Source organism: Medicago truncatula, chromosome 6 (assembly GCF_003473485.1).
Source record: "Medicago truncatula cultivar Jemalong A17 chromosome 6, MtrunA17r5.0-ANR, whole genome shotgun sequence".
NCBI lineage: Eukaryota > Viridiplantae > Streptophyta > Magnoliopsida > Fabales > Fabaceae > Medicago > Medicago truncatula.
In genome coordinates this window covers 17,904,702-17,926,466 of record NC_053047.1, presented here as the reverse complement: position 1 = coordinate 17,926,466, position 21,765 = coordinate 17,904,702, and the positions used below count along the sequence as shown (strand labels likewise).

At 32.5% G+C, this 21,765-nt stretch overlaps 1 protein-coding gene across 1 annotated transcript; it reads left to right on the top strand.

Annotated features, from left to right (window-relative positions):
• Positions 1 to 1,318: 1,318 nt before the first annotated feature.
• Positions 1,319 to 6,943, top strand: LOC25496420 (uncharacterized membrane protein YjcL). Its single transcript, XM_013596742.3, has 6 exons — positions 1,319 to 1,679; positions 2,616 to 2,842; positions 3,279 to 3,389; positions 4,375 to 4,530; positions 5,175 to 5,413; positions 6,438 to 6,943. The coding sequence occupies exons 1-6, from the start codon at positions 1,378 to 1,380 to the stop codon at positions 6,759 to 6,761; spliced, it is 1,359 nt and encodes a 452-aa protein (XP_013452196.1). The 5' UTR covers positions 1,319 to 1,377; the 3' UTR covers positions 6,762 to 6,943.
• The last annotated feature ends 14,822 nt before the right edge of the window (positions 6,944 to 21,765 follow it).

Sequence of the window (21,765 nt, the reverse complement as noted above, 5' to 3'; positions counted from 1 at the left end):
TTAGATAAAGTAAAATCATATTCTTTGTGGTGGTTGAAAGTTAGTAAATAGTAATGTTGTATTTAGTTTCGGAACTTATAATTGGTGGTCAAACCCACTCATATGTCTGGGTATTGGCTAATATTATATAACATAATGGTACACAAGTGCTATTTTAACTTGACTGTGTTCTTTATTGTGATTTATTTTGGCACACCTTAACAAAACCATTTTTAGTTTAACAAAATAACGTCAACGTTTCATAAACTTCAAGAGCCTTGTTTTCCTTAATTATAATAGACTCCGGTCCTGCGTTAGTTTGACAATCATAAATTCATAATAACGTACTACTATGTTGCTTCATTTACCCCTTTAAAAAAATGTTACTTTATTTATTTATTTATCCGTTTTATCTTTTTCTAGCTGAATAAAGCATTAATCTATGTTTGTTTTTGTGTTTTATTTTATTTATTTATATGTTTGTTTAGGGGATTTATTTATACGTTATACTACATCTATTTTATTCTTATTTTAATTTTATTATACTTATATTATCTAAATGATGTATTTTAAATTTTTAACTTGAAAAAATTTGTATTTTTAAGAGTAAATTTGTAAAGAACGTATCAAACTAAAATTGATTGTTCTCGTGAGTCTAACTTAGTTGGTCGGGACAATACATAATATATGCAAGGTCTGAGGTTTAAACCTGGCCGTCCAAAACAAATTAATGGTAGGGACAATGCTTTTAAGTTTTTTTTAGTACTAGTGTAGATCAATATTTAATTTTAGTCCATTATTTTTTTCTTACAAATTATGGAACTTATTGATCCTGATTTCTTATGAGACAAAGTTGGATAAAAATAAATGTACATCATTATTTTGATTAATTACCAAAAAAATTATCAATATTTTAATTAAATTTATTTATGTCACCTAAATTTTCCAATTTATTTATGTCACTTTAATATTCTTTGACCTAAATTTTCCAATTTATCCATGTTGACTTAGATTCTCACATCCTTTTTCTGAAATTTTTTGTTTCACATATATTCCACCTCTCCTTAAGTAAAATAAAAAATTATTTTCACCGAATCAAGTAACTGTATTCAAATGATGGATAAACTTTTTTTAGTATGATTTCGTTCGTTAAAAATCAAATTCGTTTCTTAGGCAAAACACTTCTTGATTCAACTTTATTTACCTTCTTAGTCGAACTTCTGATTACCAAAGTCTGAGAACGAGACCGAAAACCCAAATATTTTTTCCATTGTCACGTGCAATGCACATGTTAATATACATGATCCTTTTGTTTCTCTTTGAAAATGCAGTCATCATCATCATATAAATACATGATTCAGATTTCGTTCAACTTCCATCATCATTTCATAATCACCAATGTATCTCCTCAAACACCCACCTGTCACTGTTCTCTCTCCACCACAACCAATCCCATCACGCCACGTATCACTCCGACATTCTCTCCCTACTAGATTCTCCAACATCCTCAATTCATGTCCAAACCTCGTACTTCAACCTCAACACACGACCATGACAATTACCTCGTATCTGTCAAAGGAACCTCGTATAACTCGAAGTGTTGTTGCAGTGAAGTCACAGCTGAGATATCCTATCATATCATCTGATGATCATTGGGGTGTTTGGTCTGCTATCTTCAGCATTGGTGCTTTTGGGATTTGGTAATTTTATTCATTCATTTCTCTCTTTTATCTATTCATTTTGTGTAATTTGGTCTCATTGATTTTCCTAATTCCATTTCTTTATTGTTTGTTGAGAAATAGGATAATAATGTTTCATACATATTCTGTTTTTTTAGCTTATTACTTATAACTTATGTTTGTAATAAGTTCATTTGACTAAAAAAATACCTGTTTGGTAAGGGTCACTTTCTCATGAGCTTATAGGGGTTTGTGATAAACTAATTCAAGTAGCTTATGCCTCACTGTTTTTTATCTCAATTTTACCCCTGCAATCTCAATTGGAAAAAATAAATATTAATTAAATGCACATTTTTTGATATCATTTTATATTTATAAGCAACTACAACCTCTGTTAAACAAAAGCTACTTCAACTATTAATTTTATCAAACAGTGCAACTTCAATAAGATAGCTTGTTTGCTATCACCTATAAGCCAGCTTATAAGTCATTCGCTATAAGATAGTTTATCAGCTATCCACTATTTTTTCCCAAACAAAACATAAGGGTATGATTCAATTAGTTTTAAACTGCGCATTGGGGCGTCAAGTAACTTTTAAATTTGTTCAACTTTTAAATTTGTTTTCTAGTTTGATTAATATAATTCCAAGATTATATGTTTGAATGGTTTAACCCGCTTGGATTAGCCCGGTGGTATTAACTGGGACCTGAGAGTATGCTCCTCTTCAAGGTTTCAGGTTCGATTCTCTCTGATGTTAATTTGGGTGGGCTAAAGACTTATATTTGAAACAAGTGAATCAAAAATTATTGAAGAACAAAAGCTAACACACAATAAACTAATTTAAGGACCAAATGTGCAGTTATTCTTATTTTTATAAGTAAAAATTATGATATGTTATCATTGATATGCATGTATATATAGTAGATGAACTTTTATACATTGTTGTGAAATACAAGGTCGGAGAAGACTAAAATTGGGAGCATGGTGAGTGCTGCTTTAGTGAGCACATTAGTCGGACTAGCTGCAAGTAATCTTGGAATTCTTCCACATGATGCACCGGCATATTCAATTGTCTTGGAGTTTCTGTTACCTCTTACTATTCCATTGCTATTGTTTGGAGCAAATTTGCAACAAGTAGTTCGTTCAACTGGAATGCTTCTGGTAGCTTTCTTACTTGGGTCAGGTGATTCTATTTATCTAAACAAAAATGGCAGAATTACGATTGAAAGCGTGTCTGGCTATGAACCACGGATACGACCACGGATACCGGACACGACATAGACAGTGATACGCCGACACAACTAAGATTTTGAGAAAATCACATAATTTAGTGTAACTATATGTGTCAGTGTCGTGTCGGACACGACACGTGTCTGACACAGGGACACGCCTAATCCGAGGAGTGTCCGTGCTTCATAGGTGGCTGGTGTCCAACATGCGTTGATGTCCGACATCGACACATGCAGATACATTTAATTATTTCATTATCGTAACTTATGAGTGATGTTGTGTCAGCGTTCAGTTTTTTTGTGTTCGTTAGTGCTTCATAGCTTATGAATGCACTCTACGAGAATATTCAATTTGTCTTGTGAAACTGAATCTGATGTTATGGATTGTAGTTGCTACTGTAATTGGCACTCTAGTGGCATTTCTTTTAGTGCCTATGAGATCTCTTGGTCCTGACAACTGGAAAATAGCAGCAGCTCTCATGGGAAGCTATATTGGTGGATGTAAGTGCCTAAACAAATTCTTCATGCTTGATTGTGGCATGTTTGCTTCTACACATAATGCATGTTTGGATGAATTGTAGTTGTTATGATGACCATAAATAATCAACTTCAATCAAACAGTCCTTCTGATTGTTTGATTTTATCTTCCGCATATTTATAGAACTAATGAACTATTGTATATCTATAACCGTAGTTCTAAACTACAGTTGAGGTCGTAGCAGCGGTTACACTGTGAACGTTGACATTGTGGCAAAATTCAGCAAATGAGGTCGATGCAGCAGCAATTACAGTTGCGATGATCTCTAAAATCTTTATACTGCAGTTGCAGAACACAATTTATAACGATATCTGTAGGACTGTAACTTTAAATCAGATTTAAACTCCAGATACTTATAGGGGTTTCTCCATAGATTACAAGCCCATAATAACCGATATGTTTTTGACAAAACACTAGCAAGGTTAATCAAAAGACAATATATGACGTGAACTTCCTTCAATAAAGTATTTGCTTCAAAATCAGGGTATCTAAACTCTCTACAGTCGAGAAAACATGCAGCCATGGCAACTTGACTGTTGCATGATATGACGATTCGTTCTTGAATGATTTCACCAAATTGAATTTTAAATACATCTCAAAATATAAGTAGTTTGATCTTCATCTGACAGCAGAGATCCACAACCGATTGACCAAAGAGAATTCAATTCTGTAATTAGGTTAGTATATTGGAGTCGACTACGCACATGCTTGCTTCTTAGTCCCAAAATAAGTTAACCAAACTCATACTAAGATAGGGATGAAGCATTTATATACCACTTGAATACTCGATGCCATTAAAAACTTGACTTTGTACATATTTTCTTGCAACTATATGGGTGGCTAGGTAGGGTTTCTTGGTATATTATTTAAAAAATGTTCATTGATTTTTATAATGGTAGATTAAACTTTAACGAGTTTCCTTTGACCCTTTCATGTCGATTGTTGTAGCTGTTAATTATGTTGCCATTTCAGAGGCGCTTGGTTTGTCAGCATCAGTTTTAGCCGCAGGAGTGGCAGCAGACAATGTTATCACTGCTCTTTATTTTATGGTGTTGTTTGCATTGGCTTCTAAAATACCTGCAGAGACTGCACCACCAACCACTGGTACAGTTTTCTTCTAATATAACTGTTTTTTGTTGCCTTTTCTGTGCTTGAACCAGAATTTGTGGAATGAATGTTTTCTTTCATTTGAAAGAATTAATAGTTTTTTTTACTGGATAGATAAAATGAATAGTTTTGATTTAATATTTGGTCATATTATATTGGTTGTGGTCGTATCGCGATCTTTGATATTGGGGAGAATCATGATTAGATGCAATCTCAACTGCAGATCAAAAACTGTTAGTTGTGGCCTAGATTTCGTTCACAGATATTTTAATTTGGGCGTGTGTGGGTTCCATAAGTTGTTATACTTATAGTGAATGCACTAACATCAATATGTGTTGATTGAAAATTTATTTATTTGTGTATACAGAAAGTAAGATATTTATCATGATTATGGTTCTAAAATGCAGTCGTAGTTGCGGTTACGATGCAAATTTCGATTTTGAGGTAAAATGTGAGCAATTGCAGTTGCAGAGATCTCTAAAACCTTTGTACCACGGCGACAAATACAGTTTTAAACTGAAACTTAGAACTATGATCATGATGAAGTTATTCATCTTTCTTCACTATGTAAATTTTATAAAAATTATGTTTTCATCTTGAATGGAAATTTTTTTGCTTGATTTTCTGAATAATCTTTGCAGATAAAGAAATGCATATGAAGTTCGAAAATCAGGAGATGCCAGTGTTGCAGACAGCTACTGCAGTTGCTACATCATTTTTAATATGTAGAGCTGCAACATACTTCACAAAATTATACGGTATACAAGGAGGAACTCTTCCAGGAGTGACTGCAATCATCGTCGTTTTAGCCACTCTTGCACCAAAGCTGATTAGTCCCCTTATACCTGCTGGTCATACTGTTGCCTTGGTCTTGATGCAGGTAACAACAAACTATTTTGGTTCTATATGTGTGAAGCGTTGTCACTATAATATTTGTAAGCATTGAAAATTACAAAATCATCCCTATGTGTGTGTTTTATGAACCAAATTAACTAATCAAAAGACACAATTAGGACCAAATTATCTAATGAAAGTAATATCTGAGGACCAAATTGACAAACGAAAGTCATATTGAAGGGCCAAAGTTGTAAAATATGTAAATTCTTTAGGTTGACAATAATAACTGTCGATGCTTTGGCGAATATGTTTTACTTTGTTGTTTGTTTTACTTTTTGTAATTTTTTAGTGTAGTACGGGAGTACTGAACTTTTAAGTACATTTAACAGACTCGTTTAAGCTTCGCGAGGTCTGTGTAAATTTAACAGACTCTTGAAAAGACTATGTTGTTAGCATTTATGTTAACATTTTCACCAAATTGGACTTGGATTATGTAAAGGCCTCCGGGCGAATTGAAATTTGATTAGGTTATTATGTAACCAATTTTCAATATGGAAATAAAAGAAAAATAGAACAAACAGAAAGTGAGATACAATTCGGTACTTTATAATTTATTTTAGCAGAAACTGTACAAACCTCTCTTGATTATGCACCCCTCTAACTTATAACTGCGTGTCAAAGTTACAAATTTACAAGACATTTGCAATAGTTAACATGTTGAACCCTTGATTGCTGCAGTATCAAGATTCACAACAGTAACCACAATTTAGAATTATGATCAAATCTATATAGCAGCTAATGACTATACTTGAGACAAATGTTTGGTTTACTTTTTGTGCAAAATGCTTTCCTACTTTTCTTGCTTTTCACATCATATTGCTTGAGAATTTCTTTCTACGAAGTTACACCTACTAATTGATATGATACAACAACAACTAGGCCTTATCACACTAGATAGATTACGTTGATCAAACGACACCATATGTACTGATTGATATGATACTCTTGTAAAAATTTAAGAATCATGTGACCTAAGATGTTTAATATACGATCTATTTCGTACGCAGGTATTTTTTGTGGTGGTTGGAGCTAGTGGAAGTATACTGAATGTTATCCAAACTGCCCCAAGTATATTCATGTTTGCACTGGTTCAAGTAACTATCCATATTCTTATTGTTCTTGGATTAGGCAAGTTATTTAAGCTTGATTTGAAGCTATTACTTTTAGCATCAAACGCGAATATTGGCGGCCCTACAACAGCTTGTGGAATGGCTAAGGCTAAAGGCTGGGAATCTTTAGTTGTTCCTGGAATTCTTACTGGCATTTTTGGTGTTTCAATTGCAACCTTTTTAGGTATTGGTTTTGGATTAATGGTTCTAAAACACTTGTAGAAATTATCATTTTTGATGTTTAGATATATACACAATACACCTTATTGGAAGTTATGTTTTTAACACAGTTTTATGGTGCCTTTTGACAAAATTTCTCATGAACTCGATGTAACTTTTTTTGTACTCCATCTACTACCTCAACAATTGCATGATTACGAGCTCATGAACACTCGTTTGTAGAACATTCAAATGATATGTGGTTCTTTTAAAATGAAATATTGTGCGTGTTAATTTTCCTGTTCTCCAAGAATTCATAGAACGTGTGTACAATAGAATGCGCATAAATTGAAAGAGTGAATTGATGATTTTAACCTCTCGAAAATTCCAAAAGCAACGCGCAACAACCATCGTTGCTCTAGCCGTCACATTGCGAACCTTATTACTGCGGTAAAAGATGGGAAGATACAGCTTATGGGGCTACAATTGTGGTTGTGATGTCATTGCAAAGATCTCTAAAACCTTTATGTGTGCCTAATGTGTGATTTGAGATAATAATGATGAGTGTTTTATGCCTGGAAATAGTTGTTAGATGTATTGTGATGTTTAAATAACAATTTTCATGACACTGCAAATGCCAAATAACCATGTAATCTCTAACTTTACCACATGATCTAGCCATAACATAAGAATTAAGAAAGAAACAGAAAAAAAAAATTATTCTCAGCAAATAAATTGCAAAAGGTGAAACACACGTCATGCAATTAATTCATTCACTTCTAAATATCAACAACATTAAATCATTAGGTTAAAACCCTACACTCATAAATGGAGTTATGAGGAGAATGTTACTGATAGAATATACGCCAAATTTGCTCAAAAAAAAAAAACAAAAATATTCTTAATCCGGTCGAAAATTCTTAGCTACATACGAGTTTGGTTGGGTACCGTACCAAATTTGATTTTAAAATAAATTAGTAACCAAAATTAGATAAACGGTACATACCCAATCAAACTCCATATGTATCAAAGTGTTCACCACTTAGGATTTATTCTAAGTATGACACCAGGAACGATATCTTCCGAATCATGGACATCTGGACTTGAGAACAAGAAACTCCATATGTATTAAAGTGTTCACCACTTAGGGTTTATTCTAAGTATGACACCAGGAACGATATCTTCCGAATCATGGACATCTGGACTTGAGAACAAGAAACTCCATATGTATTAAAGTGTTCACCACTTAGGGTTTATTCTAAGTATGACACCAGGAACGATATCTTCCGAATCATGGACATTTGGATTGGAGAACAAGATAGATTGATCATCACACTTCTCCGCTATACTATAATAGGTTTCCCCTTCTTTAACCATCTAAAATTCATCACATGGTGGTTCATCTGATAAAAATTTACTCTCTTTTGCATCATTAACTCCTATAAGCAGTGTCGCTGCCATTACCACTATGGTAAAACACCGTAAAACTGATGCTCCCCCACACGCCATCGTTTTCATTGTTATTGCCATATAACTTTGCTGAAGAAGGACAGAAAAGAAGAGAAGATAAAATAGTAATTGTATGTGAAAGTATATCTATGGAGCTTGTTTTTTTAATTCACGTAACAAAATAGATAGCAAAAGAGGAGAAAGACAAGAATATAGGGTTAGGGTTTCAAGAAAGTTTGATTGAAAATAAGGGTTACAAAGATAATAATACAGCAGCGAGTTAGACAACTACTAAAAAAAAATTCAGCACAACAAAATAAACCTAATAATAAACTATTATTATCTATCACTTTCAACATGATCTCCTCGTACAATAAAAATATTATCTAAAAGAGGGGCACTCACAAGTCATTCTTTTCATTTTATTTATTAAGGTAACGCGGGTTAATTATGAACGGTGTTTATATGAAATTTTGAATCTGATTAGAATTATAAAATAAAAATATTTGTCATTTTTAAATTGTAACAAACCCAAAAAATTATGATTATCTTTTATAATGACAACAATTATTTAACAAATATAATATAAATACTTATCTTTTTTAATACCACCAGCATTATAACATTAATATAGTAAAATTTTATCAAGGGTAAAATTCTGTCCAAAATCCTTATCCCCTTTATATATTGTATAGATAATATTGTTCATTTTGTAGTGGGATGTTTCTTATTTTAATGGGACTTAATTATATTAATTAAAATTCAAAATAATATTATTAAAGGATAAAACAATACTTAAAATAGTTTAAATGAAGGGTAGAATATGTAATGAGAAACCAACCCAAACCCATGATTTTATTTATAGGCTAAAATATAGTTTTAGTTCCTGTGAAAAAAAAAATTGTTTTTGGTCCCTGCAAAATTTTTTGTTTTTGAAAATAGTCCCTGACCCCACTTTTGTGATGATTTGCATACGTGGCACATTATAACTGAACCAATTTTATAGTATTTGGTCCCTGCAAAATATTTTGTTTTTAAAAAAGGTCCCTGCAAAATTTTTTGTTTTTGAAAATAGTCCCTCCAGGGACTATTTAAAAAAAAAAAATTTGCAGGGACCAAAAACAATTTTTTTTACAGGGACTAAAACCATATTTTAGCCTTATTTATATATAGCACATATTTAAGAGTTTAATTTGTATGTATCGTTTATGTAAAACTAATCAAAACATGAGAGAGAGGGAGAGGTAGAAAGAGGCGACAATCATAGGGTTTCACTAGGGCAGTCTCACCGGAGTTCATTATCGCCGATAGAGATTTCATCTAGGAGGGGAATAGGTCCACTAGGGTGATATATACAGGAGGGATATGGGTGGATGGTCAACGGTGAGATCACGATGCCGAAAAGTGATCACACCAGGAAACTTTGGGCAAGCCAGATTTTGGAAGGTTCAAGTAGCATGGAGGTGGTTTTTATGTACGTCTTGGTGGGGCTACCATGGTCTCGGAAGGCCCGTGATAGGTTTGGAGCTGAAGAAAGGGATGAGTGATGGACAAATTGGCAAGTGCACCAAATCGTAATAAGTAATAAAGTAGTTAGTTATTGTCTCCACAAGGATCTGTGAATATATGCCTTGACATGAATATATTTGGTTATAATGGTTGACAACATAAGTCCTAGGAGAACAAAGATGCAAAACGAGATTATACATATCATACATATATAAGATCAATCAACATGTTTCAGTCTATATGGATAAGCGATACATTGACGCTCCACCAATATCGATTCTTAAGCTTCAAACAAATCGAACATCAAAAACACAAAAATGATGCGATGCGAATTTTAATTTCTCTTCATTATTTAAATTCAATATGTCTAATCAAATTAAAACATAAAGTAGTAAAAAAAAAAACAATTTGATTCCTAGTTTTGTAATTGAGAAATCATGATCATAAAGGCAACGAAAATTAAATTTTTTTGATTTCCTTTCCTTTGATTATTACGAAATTAACATGAATCAGTGATAGAATTTTTATCTCTTGAAGTGGAAAAAAATCGTAGAAAAGTAACGTAGAACAACTATCCTCTAGTTCCTGGTGGTAGCCAAGCAATCCAAGTTTCAGAGAGAACTACAATTTAGTTTGTGGTTTTAGGGTTTTGGTAAAGTGGTTTGTCATTGCTTTAGCACAATGGTTCTATTTATAGAACTTCTTGTGTGCTTTGTGTAAAACCCCGTTTTTCTAACATAAAAATTTCATATAAATAATCAAAGTAATTCACATAAACAGAATGTCACACTTCTTTTCTTAAAATCATAAACGGAATAATTAACTAATTATCCTTCAAAATTCAATAACATAATATTTAATACTTCGCGGCGGAATTTATTCAAACATCTAAAAAATAGTCTTTGGCACGAAGGCCTCATCTAAAACATCTCATAAAATTTCAATCTAAAAACATAGTCATAATCTTCATAAAGTAATACGTAAGGAATAGAAAAGCAATAACAAAGTTCCCAATCCCGTTATGTATTAGAGCACCTAAAGACACACGTGAGAGATAGACCACTCATGACAGCAACCTAACAAAAACTTATTCTCTATCACCTGCAAGTTACCCATACGAAGAGCAACATTTCCAAGCAGAAGGGGTGAGATTTCACATTCAATAATAATAAGCATATAATTCATCAAAAACATTTAACAACTTATACTTCATCAATTAATAACATTACTCTTCTTATAATACTTCATTAATAACTCAATCAACTTCTATTCATCATTAACTTCATATTCATCACATTATACACAACGTCGTATAGCAACATAAACACCACATCATAAACATCATTTTATAACATCATAAACATCATCATATAACAAGATAATCACATCATAAACAACATTTTATAACATCATATACTTCACATCATAAACATCATCATATAACAACATAATCACATCATAAACAACATCATAAACAACATAACAACATCATAATCAACATCATAATCACTTCATTAACGACACATGGGTAAATAACAATTTAACAACAACGACACGACTTCAACTCGACAATGCAACTTAGACATCTTACACATCTTGATCCATCTAGACAAAATGCAACTACGACCTCTTAATCATGCATGTGGTACCAACCAGGGCATCAAACTCCCAACGTATTGAGCGTAACTAGGCTCACAGGGTATCAAACCCTCAACTTACAGGGCATCAAGCCCTCAACATAATATATATAAATATACATTACATTGCATCAAGCCCTCAACTTAAATGAGTATACATGGACTCAACGTCTTACAACTTAAACAACTTAGACATCTCATATGGCTCCAATAATTTGGATCAACATCTTACAACTTAAACAACTTAGACCAACATATGCTACTTAATGATATAATAATCAATACAGCAGAGACAACAACATACAACAACTTCACAACATAGCATCATTAATAATAACAACTTGAATGGTATAACAACATTATTTTCTATATCATACATTTTCCACATAAATATATATAACTCAAATAATTCAAGAACAATATTCACATAATATATGTATTTCAAATTATCCAACAAAGATATTCACGTCAAACCAAATTAGATCCATCACAACATAGGTTAAATACTCTTAAACACCCTAATTGAACTCATAGTACTTCTAGTTTTGAGGTTTGAAATTATTCCTTAAGTTTTGGATTACCTTAGAAACGGTTATGCTGAATTTTCATAAGATTTCACTAAGACCTCCTTGAAGTATTTTCATCATATCTCAAGAACCAAAACTCATTTTCACGTCAAACCAAAGCCACTGGAAAGCTAACTCAATTATCTACAACTTTCATGTTTACACCAAAGGCCAATTCAAAACAGAAACGTGTGAACAAGATGCAAGAACATGAAACAGGATGTGCTGTCAGAGAGTAACTCGGGAAAAACCCACTTTTCACCCCAAAATCCCAATTTTAACTTCCCTATGCCCAAATTTGATCCCAAAGTTTGTCAAAACATTTATATACATCAAAAGAGTCTGAAAACCATATAAAACTTGATCCAAAACATTATTTTAGAAAATCACCAATTATCAATCTAATTCATCAGATTATCTATTCTTAAATCAACTAATCACAACTTCTAAACCTAATTCCCAAAACATCAAAACTAATAATAGCTACAAGCTAGTCCCACCCTTACCTTAAATTAGATGATCGGACTCTACAAGATTGCTCCTCTTCTCACAAGATTCTTCTCTTCTCTGACTTCTCTCTTCTCTTGGTTTTCTCCAAAAATAGGTTTCACGTAATCTTTCTTTTCTAATTCCAATTCTCTCCCCTTTTATATAAATCATTAACCTACTTATTTTCTCTTATTTCCAAATCTGGCCTCAAAGTCTCAATATTCTATTCTAATATATATATATATATATATATATATATATATATATATATATATATTTTCACCAAATAACAAATAATTTATACACGAGATAACATATATATTTCTACACCAAATAACAAATATATTTCTACACCACATAACATATATATTTCCACACCAAATAACAAATATATTTCTACACTACATAACATATATATAGATTCGACACGTGTTTGATCTCGACTCTTATATTTTTTGGTTTACATCAAGAACATTTATACTTTCTGTCAAACACAAATATAATATGCCCCGAGATTTACTGGTTGATCTCTCAAATTAACTGTTTTCTCGAAAACCAGCGTTTGTTTACCAAAAATTAGGGTAAACACGCACACACACAAAAATATACATCATTCAAATATTTTATTAAAAAGAAAAAATTGATTAATCTCATGCTATTTTTTTTTCTCGTCGAGTAATCTATTGGCTGAAACTCACACATTTTAAATATGGAGAAGTGGGGTTTAGGTTCAAAATCCAGCCCCTGAAGGTGAGAAAAACACAGGGGGGTTGAATTGTGTTAGCTTTTTCTTTTATTTCTCCTATCTGAAACAAACATGTCAGAAGCAGATAGAATTCTACTTTTGAAGAGATGTTCAAAACTAAATGCAGTCGATAAGAACATAGAGAAAGAGAGAAGAAAGACACAGGCAATTTATACAGGTTCCTTCCATAAACCGGAAGTCAGTCCTGTCCCCCTAGCACTTCCAAGGGGAGTTCACTATGTAATATCTGATTACAATTACTCACTGCTAAAACTAGCAAGAGACTTCAACTTGCTCAAGCACAACTGCAAGAGACTTCTAAATTCAAACATAATTACAATGAAAAATGGTTGAGGTTGAACACTTGATATACAATCAGTGGTGTTCACAATACAAATCAGATACAGACTCTAAAGACTCTAGAATTCCTAAGATATGAGCTTTGTTAAGAAATTCTAAGTGAACTTTGAAGTGAAGAGCAATTTCAACAGAGTTTTTGCTTAGCTGATGCGTATATTGTTCTTTTGAAACTCTGTGTCTTTAGTCCCTTATATAGAGGTTTAAGAGAGACGTTGAATTGCCAGCACATCCAAAATAGAGTCGTTTGAAGCTTTGATAATTCACCATTGATCCTTTGCCTGATATGGTTATTGTCCTATGAAGGATCAATTTCAAATGCGTTCCCAATGTGTATAAACATTGTTTGCAGGCAGAGCTGTTATTCTTGTCTTGTAGCAGAGACAAAAACATAGTAGTGCAGATAGTGGTTGTACACTTCGTACAAACGCACTATGTCAACGCTCCTTGAGGAATAAGCATCCGATGCTTTTCAAAATAGCCGCTGTTAACTTTCCAAGTCTTCTGCAATTTTTTGGCGAGCTTGAATCCTTGAAACAACTTTTGAAGCTTTAGGTTGATCTTCTGATGATCTGCAGCTTCTGGTGAACTTGCTTCTGATGAACTTACTTCAGAAGCACTTTGTCTTCAGGAGCACTTCAAACTTCAGACGCAGTTTTCTTCAGACGATTTAAGCTTCCCTTTTTGTTGATGTATATGCTCTTTATTTGTTCTTCCAAGACCAAAAAATAGATATCAAATTTTTGTCTATAGTCCTGTACACTTAAACAAATATTAGCGTGTCCAATTGACAATCTTAAATACTTTGTTATCATCAAAACTCTTAAGGATTATTATGGCTAAATACATTTTGTTCCAACAGCCCCGACATATACTATACAATGTCCCTACCGATTGATTAGTCTCTTACTACTTTTTTTTGGTCAAGTAGCCTATTGACTTAAGCTCGCACATTTTAAATATGGAGAAATGAGGTATCTAGAATTCGAACCCCTACCCTTACATATATACAATTTATTTTTTATGCAATTTGATCTCAACCATTTATTTCTGATTGGATCGTCATCAACACATCAAGAAATAGATGATCATATCCGCACACATCACCCTTCATCAGTATTAGAAGCAATATTTATTTGGTCAATGCAACTAATAAATTGGTGTAAAACATGATAACAACGAAGTTAACATACAAGGGCACCGACAATGTGAAGAATTAAAGCAATTGACTAAACAACAATCATGTCATTTATTGATAGTCAAACAACTTAATTTTCTCACCTTCAGCCAATTTATTCAATTATATATATATAGCTTGCAAACTTAAAAAAAAAAAAAAAAAACATGAAGGTTCAAGTGAATTTTTTTTTTATTTTTTGTACCCAAAAAAAAAAAAGTTCATTTTTCATTTTGACAAAAATACCATTCATCTTTATTATTTAAAAGTTAAAATTAATAGCTCGAGAGTTACTTTAATAATTTTCATTAAAATATTTGTTGACTTGTACTAATTTAGACCCACTTTTATTTTATTACAAATAGCTTCAGGGATAATGTAGTAACTTTTCCAAAAAAAATTAGGAAATGGTTGTTGAATGTTTTTTATTAAAAAATAAAATTACATAAAATTTACTAAACTATCCCTTAATTTAAATTAGTTTACACTAGTGGATGTATTGTTTTTTTTGTCCAAATAAAAATGTGCATTTTTGCTAATTTAGACATTCGTGTTTTGTGTTAGTCTAAGTTAGCAAACCTCCTCTAAAAAAAATTATCAAATAGCCTAATGACCATAAGTTCACCCCATCTAAGGAATAAGTGGAAAACTCTATCTTATTAAAAAAAGATAAGTTTTTCTATTCACACCTTATGTATTTTTGGTTATACCCAATTTTACTTTTCTTTGAAGGGACCCAAATTTACTTAAAAGTTTATAATAATATTAAAATTGCCCTTTTATATAAAAAAAAAATCTTTCCTTCAAAAAAATAAAAAAATAAAAAAATCTTAAAATCTTAATTTCATTTATTGTTACTCTAAAATTTCACTCTCTTTCAGCCACAAACAATCATGAATGTTCAATCAATCTTTATAAAGGATTAAAGAGTGAATCAAAACATATTTCATCCATACTCTATTGCATATAAGTAACTGAATTTCTTCTTCTTTTTCAATGATGCAAGAGTTTCATTTCTTTTTTCTTGTTGTTTAACATTGATATGTTATGCACTGCACAACGGCGATTATTTGATGGTGGCGTTACGTTGATCTACAATGTTGATGCTAACTTATATTCAGTTTAAGTAGGATCATGTAAACCTAGTTTCAATATCCTACTTACACTGAGTTTACATGTACATATTTAAAATACGATTACGTTGAATCATTAAACAAGGTTGAAGAGGTTAAAGCAAAATTTAACTTTTACTATGTACACTTAAACTCAGTTTACATTACATACTTAAACTAAGTTTACATGACTTACTTAAATTGAGTTTAAGTATGTACACTCAAAAAAGTATATTGTTACAAGTGGGGGTGAGAATAGGATAGGCCAGACCGTCTGTCAGGGGTCTATGGCCCGACCTACTTAAAGCGCAGTTCGGCCTAGCTCGTTTATTAAATATGTTAGACTCAAGCTTTTTAAAAAAACTTATTTATTTAAATAGGTCATGCTAAGACTTATAGAAAATCCTACTAAGTCTATTAGACCAACCCATATATGTGTAATAGTATATACTACATTATATAATACATATGTATCAACCTTTACAAAATACATTATATAATACACGAGTATTAACCTCTACAAAATGGATGTGCTAGCCTTACAAAATTTAATTGGATATACATACAACATATATGTTAATAAAGTGGGGGAAAATGGGTGTACATGCTTTACGAAATTTTATTTATCAATTAGTCTTTTGAAAAAATACATGTTTATTAGACTTTTTATTAATAGGTCAATTGTTATATTTAAAATTATTAGCACATTATTTCAAAAAAAAAATTGTTAGTACAAATTAGGCTTTGATATAGGCTAATATGTCAGGTCGGACTTTTAAAATGGCCAAGCCAGACTTAAAATAAAACCTTTGACAAGCTAATAGGTCAGACTTACGCTTTAGTTTTTTCAACTAGGCCTAACCTATTTAAGCAAAATCCGACTTGACTCGGCCTATTCCCACCCCTAGTTACAAGTGTCTATAATTACATGATGTCGGTAATCACAAACCAAGCATGGTGCAACCAGAATATGTTGTAAATCATTTACAGCAGTTCGAAAGTCTACGTGGTTTTCACAAAAGCATCCACTTAGTTTTTAATCTCATTTGGCTATCTTGCGTTTGGGACATTTGAAACAACTTCTAGATAAAATCAACATTCAATACTTTTGGTGGCTAAAAGCAAATCGTCACAATCTTGCTTTTACCTATCACTTATGGTGGCTAAACCCCTTTACATTGTTTGAGAATCTTTTTGTTACGAGGTTGTTTTTTACTATTTTGGTTATTTATTACTACTATACTCTTGATGTAACTTAATTTTTTCAGGATTTCCGGCAACTCCTTATGCTTAAAATTTCAAATCAATGATTTATAATATTTCATTTTAGCTTTTTCAAAAACAAAAATTATAATTACGTATGTCTCTATTATAAATACAAACAAGGTATGCTCTTTCTAGACACACACCATTCAGACATATCTACAATTTTACTGTGATCATGTCACTTAATTCAGTCTCAACAACTTTCATAGAGTTTACAATTGATGAGCTTGAGGGTCTTGTGGCGGCCTCCAAAACGCCGTTATACAAGTTTGTTTCGTGGAAGAACTTTGTCGAAAACTTACCGGAGGTTGTGGATTTCACTAAGGATGATGTTTGCTCTATTTGCATGGAAGACTTTGAAGAATCACACAATTCAGAAGTAGGAGGAAACAGTTTGTTTAGGGTTTCAAACAGACGAGTTCCTTGTGGTCATGTGTACCACTCAAACTGCATCGCTGAATGGCTCGATCGCTGCAACTCTTGCCCTCTTTGCCGCCACCATATCTCCCGTTAGAATGCTCATGCATTTATATGTTTGACATGTACTTTTATAAGCTTTAATAAGTTGTGCAATTTGTCAAAGGAATAAAATATTAACAATTATGTATTGAATGAAAATCATGGTATTGTGGTGCTGAAAATCAACGTATCATATAGTGCCGTGCATATCATTTTTAGTTTGTACCAACGAGGATTATCCTTGTATAAAATAGCACGGTTGTCAAGACCGTGCTACAACTCTCCCTAAAAAAAAAAGACCGTGCTACAACCCGTGAGATCGTATGATTGCACGCTTCATCGTTTGTTCACCAAGGCGGCGTAGTGGAAACCTCCCTAAAAATGATGTTTTCCGACCCTCTGAGTATCTGACGATGAAATCGATTGATTCCTTTTGTTCTAGGGTTGCGGGTTTCCGGGTCGAGTATGTGACCCAATTTCTTGAAACGACGACTTTCAATGGAATAATTAATAATGTCATTTATTCAAAACTTTGCTTACGTGTAAATTATGTCATTTAGGAGAAATTACTCTCGCCGACACTTAACATAATTTCGTGTAACAATTTCCTCCTTTATATTTTTTTCTTTATTTTTGTCCTTCTTTGATCATTTTTAAGATTCAAATCTTTGGTTTTATTTCAATTTGAGCTCTTAATGTTCAAATCTATGGTTCTTCACTCATGTTTTCATATGAGTTTTATATTCAATGCTTGAAAATCCATATAAAAATTAATCCAAAAAAAAAAAAACAAAAATGACGAAATTGTTATTTGAGAATAAATCAACGGACAACGAGTGTGAATTTTCTTTCTGTTTTATGAAATTTTGTTTTTTATTACACTCTCCTCCATGCTTGAATTACACTCCCCTCCACTCTTATGTTAAAATATAAACTCTTATCCCCTCTTATTCAAAACATATTAGAAAACATTTTACTCCTCTCCCCTAAGAGAAGCTTTAATTACATCCCCCTCCCCTCTTATGTAAAAATCTACACTTTACTCCCTCAACAAATATTTATATTTCTTATAATTTGGCAACAAAAAAAAATCTAAAACACTTTTAAAAAAATTGTATTGCGGATCTATTTTAATATAATCGATTATAATTTGAATACATATTTTTTGCTATTTTTTATTCACAATTTTATTAATATATAGTTTTAAACCCAATTGTAAAATATAAAACAACCCAAAATAAAATTAAAATATATGAAAATTTACTAAAGACAATAAAGTATGATTATTTAAAAGTTAATTTTATAGTCTATATTATAAACTTAATAGAAAAATATTTAAATATAGTTATCATTGAAATTTAAATTATAAAGAAATGAATTTATTTTTTTAAAACGGCGATTCAAACCTAGTATATATCATAAAAATATTTATTTATGTTAAAATATATTAAAGTGTAGTGCATATTTTAATTATTAATGGAGGGGGTTGTAATTCAAGCATCTTATAGGGGAGGGAAGTGTCACTACAAGAAATATGACATTTTGCCAGGGATTTTGACAGGGGTTTGGAACCCCTGGGAAATTTGCCAGGGAAAATGCCAAGGACAACACCTGGCATATAACACAAGGGTTTGCCCTCACAAAAACCCTCACTTATTGCAAAGTGGGAAATTAAAATTCAAGAATATGGTGCATGCAGGCTTGAAGTGACTAAAGTAGGTGGCTGTCAGGCAAAAATCGAGGGAATATGCTAGGGAAAACCCCTGGGATAGGAAAAAAGGTGATGAATCTCTGCTTTGTTTCCTGTTGATTTGACAAGGCTCTGAAAAGCCTGTCCGGTCCAGTTGAGACAGGGGCAATACCCCTTGTTTATTGCGTGAATCCCTGGCTTTTTTCCTGCTGTTCTGCTGCTATTTGATACCTAGCTATATGCTAGGATTTGACCAAGCATGCGAGGGGCATTCCCTCGGATAGTGTAACGCCCTAATTATTTATTTAATTAATTTTAAACTATGTGGAGTATATATATATTTATATATGATGGTTTAGTGATTTATGTGGAGTATATGCATATGCTTATATTTATATGTGTGATTTTGGGTGATTTATATGGTATATTATTTTATTATATGGTTTATTTAATAATAATTAAAATAAGTATGAAATATTAATTATTTTGGTGTTTGGGGAATTAATTGGAGTTATTAGGAATTTGGGGGAGTTAAGTGTAATTAGGAGGGAGTTACTCTTAAGTGGGAAGTTAAGAAAATAGAAAGTGGGAGTCAGAAACAGTTTTACGTGAAACCAAGCCAAGGAAGAGAAAACCAGGAGCAAGAGAGAAGAACCAGAGGAACCCTTTTTGCTGTGCATTTTTCATTCTGAATTAAGGTAAGGGTGGGGTTTACTTCAATGGTGTAGAATTTAAAGTCTGATTTTGAGTTTAACAGGTTTTGGTAAAAATTGGGGATTTTGGGTTTTATGATGAAATTGTAGTTTTGAAGTTGTAGGCATGAATTTGATGTTAGAAATAGGTTCTAAGTGCATACAGAAAGTTAATTTGCATCTGTAAACTGATTTGGGGAGTGATTGGAAGAAAAATGGGATTTTTGGGTAAAACCAGTTTTCTGCCCGTACAGAAGTTCATCGCTCGCCTCGCGAGTAGCTGTGCTCGCCATGGCGAGTGAGCAACTTCATAGCTCGCCTCGCGAGCAATCCAACTCGCCATGGCGAGTAGCCCAGATTAAAACCTGATTTTTGAAAAGTTGTTATAAGATGTTTTGGGGATGGTTTAAGGTACCTAGATGATTTTAATGATGAATGGTGGAAGTTTTAGGTTAGAAAGATGAATAGGGAGCTTAGAATTGGAGTTTGAGTGAGAAAATGTCACTTTTTCCCGAGAGCACCTGATTTTCACTCGCCTCGAGTTCGCCTTGAACTCGCCATGGCGAGCTAGCGTTTTTGTGAACTCGCCATGGCGAGCAGATGTGCTCGCGAGGCGAGCTAGTGCAGTTTTGCTTGCTTGATTGATAAGGTTTAAGTGTTGTTGTTTAAGCATAATTTTATTTAATTATGCATCATTCTGAATGGTTGAATCTCTGTTGGATGTTGATTGATGATGAGGAATGCATTGTATGTTTTAATTATTAATCATACATGTTGTATTAATTGGAGTCACATGGAGTTGCATTGCATGGTCAGTTGTATGTAGATATACACAAGTAGGTCCATTGCATATGCATAAAACAGCGGTGAGGGCTTCGGTCCTGGAGTACTAGTTGCTCAACAGCGGTGAGGGCTTCGGTCCTGATGAATGCTTTAACCATTCAAAAGCGGTGAGGGCTCCGGTCCTGATTGGTACCACATGCATAATTGCATTTCATTAAGAAGTCTAAGATGGTGTCTTAGCAGTGGTCATGTCATTTGCATGAGTCTTGGTTGTTGGTTTCAGTTGTTATCTGATAGATGATGTTGGTGTTGAATATGTGTTATATATATTTATATTCACTGTAACTATGGTGTATTGTTGATGTTGTTGTTGCTTGTGACTTATACATATATATGTTTACAAGATAATGTGTTGTTGATTAGGGTGTTAGATTCAATTGATGATTTTTAATATCTATATTTATTGTTGTGAATCTCACCCCTTCTGCTTGAAAACGTTGCCCTTCCTATGGGTAACTTGCAGGTGATCCTGAGTAGTTGGTGGTGGCTCATTGTCGTGTCTAGGGCTCTGATACGTGGGATGGGAACATTTATATTATTTTATTGTTGTTTTCCTCCTATGTATCAATTTTTGGAACTTAACGATGTGGCCCTTTGTTGGTTGACTTTTGTTGTTTAGGCTTAATGCCAGGATATTGTTGGAGATTTAAATTGTCGTGGTTGTTATTGAAATGCAAAACTTTCCGCTGCATAATTATTGAAGTTATGAATGATGTTGAATTAAATAGTTTTATTTTCTATTTAAGAATTTTGAATTTGCAATGTAGCATGCCCGTTTGTGGAATTACTCTGATGTTTATATGTTATTTTATTGCTTTTGGGTAACGGGGTGTTACAGATAGGCCGTGGCTTTTTTTGCTCCCTATATAAATCCATGCACCGATCATGTAATAGACTTCACAACACTTATAAAATTTTCTCCACATAAAACACAACACATTCACTCAACACATTCAACAAACTTCATTTATTTGGTAAAAAAATATTTCATTAATTATATGTTTTATCATGATATTAATTTTACTACTTATTAATGTTATTTATTTTATATGTTATTTGCAGCTGTGTTACTTATC

What these genes read in the sequence shown, in the direction of transcription:
- LOC25496420 (XM_013596742.3), top strand. Translation starts at nt 1,378, where the DNA reads ATGTATCTCCTCAAACACCCACCTGTCACTGTTCTCTCTCCACCACAA. An exon ending in GACTGCACCACCAACCACTG is followed by an intron (nt 4,531 to 5,174) that starts GTACAGTTTTCT and finishes TAATCTTTGCAG; the next exon opens with ATAAAGAAATGCATATGAAG. An exon ending in TTGCCTTGGTCTTGATGCAG is followed by an intron (nt 5,414 to 6,437) that starts GTAACAACAAAC and finishes TTTCGTACGCAG; the next exon opens with GTATTTTTTGTGGTGGTTGG.